Source organism: Pinus tabuliformis, chromosome 3_2 (assembly GCF_031772625.1).
Source record: "Pinus tabuliformis cultivar Carrire ecotype Pingquan chromosome 3_2, CPIR1, whole genome shotgun sequence".
Taxonomy (NCBI): domain Eukaryota; kingdom Viridiplantae; phylum Streptophyta; class Pinopsida; order Pinales; family Pinaceae; genus Pinus; species Pinus tabuliformis.
In genome coordinates, this window is record NC_142302.1 from 24,034,344 (window position 1) to 24,037,575 (window position 3,232).

At 37.1% G+C, this 3,232-nt stretch overlaps 1 protein-coding gene across 1 annotated transcript; it reads right to left on the minus strand.

The window, feature by feature from the left end:
• Positions 1–377: 377 nt before the first annotated feature.
• Positions 378–2,737, minus strand: LOC149179620 (UDP-glycosyltransferase 86A2-like). Its single transcript, XM_089418025.1, has 2 exons — positions 2,036–2,737; positions 378–1,539 (listed from the first exon to the last, which is right to left on the minus strand). Exons 1-2 carry the CDS (start codon positions 2,562–2,564, stop codon positions 602–604), a joined length of 1,467 nt encoding a protein of 488 aa, XP_089274151.1. The 5' UTR covers positions 2,565–2,737; the 3' UTR covers positions 378–601.
• Positions 2,738–3,232: the final 495 nt, after the last annotated feature.

The following is a 3,232-nucleotide window of genomic DNA, read 5'->3' on the forward strand; positions in this document are numbered from 1 at the left end:
TAAACCTTATACTTTTCAAAAATATTTTAAATTGTTATTTAAATAAATTATTTGAATATTTATTAACTTATGTGACACATTGCTTTTTTGCACTCTAAAAATATTTGCAAGAAATTTGATCCCTCTAAATCTCTCAACTCATGTTAGATTTACCCTTAAAATAAATCTATACTAATCCTAACAAAACCAAAATCCAATAAATGAGAAAACTATGAAAATTATTTATTATAAAATATTATAAAATTTAATTTTAAATTTATTATTTATGACAAAAATAATTTTTAAAGAATATATTGTTACACTCTTCAATTAAAAGAATCTGACAAGGAAAATAGATTCATATGAAATATAAATTCAACTCGATAAATATCATGAGAGAGAGAAGCATGGATGATTCAGAAGAGTATCTGGCATTCACAAGGCAATGTAAATCACGCGAGCGAAACAGGACAAAGTATGGAATTATAAAGCATGCATATACTGGGCTATATGGAGTCTCACGATGTTTCCCTGCGACAATTATCCACTTTCACGATGTTCCCCTACGACACTGATCTACTCTGGATAACACTAACTGAGATGGTTCACTGTGTTTCTTCAGTTATTTACTCATACGTTTCCCCTTCAAACCTTCAACAAAGCTCTCAATGTTTATATCCGAAGATCCTCCTCTTCGCACCGCAGTCCTCGCAGTGTCTCTTAATGCCTCCACATTTTTCTTTACATCTGTCCCTTCGTCGCTGAACAATTTTCTGATAGTGCTGGATATGTCTTTCCTCAGTATCCGTCCCTTCCCTCCCGCCTGATCTCCTCCGCTCAATCTGTATCCAATCTTCCATTCGTCAGCCATGAGCTTGCTGTTGGTGAATTGATCCGCCCAAAATGGAATCCCTATCATGGGAACTCCAAGAGCTATGCTTTCGAGCATTGAGTTCCATCCGCAGTGCGTAATGAATCCCTCAACGGAGGGATGGGATAATACTTGCAGCTGATTGCACCATGGAACAAAGAGGCCCCGCCCTTTGGTCTCGTCCAGAAAACCGTCTGGTAAGCAGTCTGAGACGGTTGAAGAGACTATGTCCGGACGAAGAGCCCAGAGGAAGAAATGTCCGCTTTCCTTGAGACCCATCGCTATTTCCTCCACCTGAGCTTTAGTCACATGAATAATACTCCCAAAGGAAACGTATACAACTGAACCATTAGGTTTTGCATCCAGCCACTGGGAGCAGTCATATTGTGTCCAAATGCTCGTTCCAACACTTATGTCACTGGAATGTTCAGTACCGTTCATAAAACCCGAGGGAAGCAACGGACCAACATGCAAAACCGGAGGGTTTAAATTCACTGCCTTGCTTTCCAGATCGTCGAAAGAATTACCAACAACCCAATCTGCTTCGCGACTTATTTGAACGGACCTACGCATCAAATCAAGGAAAAACTTTGAGTCCGCGTCTGTCTCATGGATGAAGGACGGAAGATCTCTTGTTTCTAAGGTTGGTACGCCCGGAATATAATCAATCAGAATGCTGCCTTCATTAGCTGTAAAAAAAATTCTCACAGTTGGGTATCAAAAATCTAAATAAAAATAAAATAGTATATATTTATTTTAAATACTGATTTAACCTGAGGGAGATCTAACCTGAGTTTAGAGGATCTAATTCTTTTTATTTAAATACAGATTTCACTTAAATATAGAATTAACATAAACAAAGAAGATTCGGAATTTAATTTTTTCACATGTAAATTTTTTATGATTGGACATTTTAAATATTTTGTATAATTATTTAATTTTTAATTTTTAGATTTTTTTTTTTTTTTTTTTGAAAAATTTCAACTTTGATGAGAGACAAGATTTCACATCATATTGACGATAGACAAAATTACATTGAACTGTAAAATGAGCTTCTCCACTCAACAAAATTCAATTGTGAGTAAACTACTTACCCATCAATAAAAACAGGCTCATATATATCTTCAAGTTTTTATAAGCAGGATTTCAACCGGAAAACCTATCTAAAACAGACAGAAATCTTACCAGGTCCTTCGTAATGAGAGTGACAGTGATCCTCCAGTAGATGTAAGTGGCAGTAGATTGAATAAAGAAATGTAGGCATGGTCCAAAACGAAATCCAGGGAATACCTAATTTCTTTGTGACTTCAAATGACCAGGGAAGTGAAGTGTCAGCTATGACACACGATATAGCAGGCCCCGCCTTGTTGAGATTTTGAAGGAGTCGTTCCAACTCTCCTGCCATGTTATCCACAGAGCGCATAAAATCTTTCAATCTGGCCGACCGATCGAAATCCAGAGGTAATCCATCAGATATTCGAGCAGAGCGAATGTCAAGACCAAGATTACAGGCTTCCTGCTCAATAGGATCGTTTTGTTCAGCAGTGTGGGCGTTAGATTTAGTGATCTGTTGGTGTCTGTGGTGCGTGGTAACGAAGGTGACTGTAACACCTTTGGAAGCAAGCTTCTTGGCGAACTGCATCATGGGAGTTATGTGACCCTGCGTTGGGTATGGGAACACAAGAGCATGCAAGGGTTGTGGATTGCGAGCCATCTGATCCTTGGATTGTGAGCTACCACGTTTCACGGCTACTGGCTAACTGATGCAGAGGTACTGGAATATAAGGATTGGGTGGAGTTAGTTTAGCGAATCCAGGGCGTCATTTAGCAGACAAAACTGCCAGTGTATTTAGCCGTTTCTTGCTGTTCATCGATCCTCAGATCTTTGTTGCACTGCCACTTATATAGACCACTTATAAGGGATTTTTTTTTTTTTTTTGAATGAATTCCGTGTATATAACGACCTCTGGTTTTTTTACAATACATTGCGACGATATTCGCGGAGATGACGTGTTTGATAGGTATTATTCCCTGCTCTTAGTATGCAGGTACAATGTAATATTATGACTAATGCTTGTAGGGCATATGTGGCGTGTCAATGAATCACAATACATCACGTTGATAACGCTAAAATACATCACCTCCACAATGACGTTTGAACCACCGAAAAAATAATGTGACAAAAGGACAAAAGCGACGATATATAACAGCCGACAAAATAATGTCACAAAGGACAAAAGCGACGAGAAATATATATATATATATATATTATTGATGGAGTTATCGTAATCTAATTTAAATTATTAAATTGAACATTAAAATATATAAATTACTGATGGAGTTATCTTAATGAAATTTAAATTATTAAATTGAACATTAAAA

Coding starts and splice junctions, on each gene's coding strand:
- LOC149179620 (XM_089418025.1), bottom strand. CDS start 2,564: ATGGCTCGCAATCCACAACCCTTGCATGCTCTTGTGTTCCCATACCCA. Junction 1,540..2,035: donor CTCTCATTACGAAGGACCTG/GTAAGATTTCTG, acceptor TTTTTTTTACAG/CTAATGAAGGCAGCATTCTG.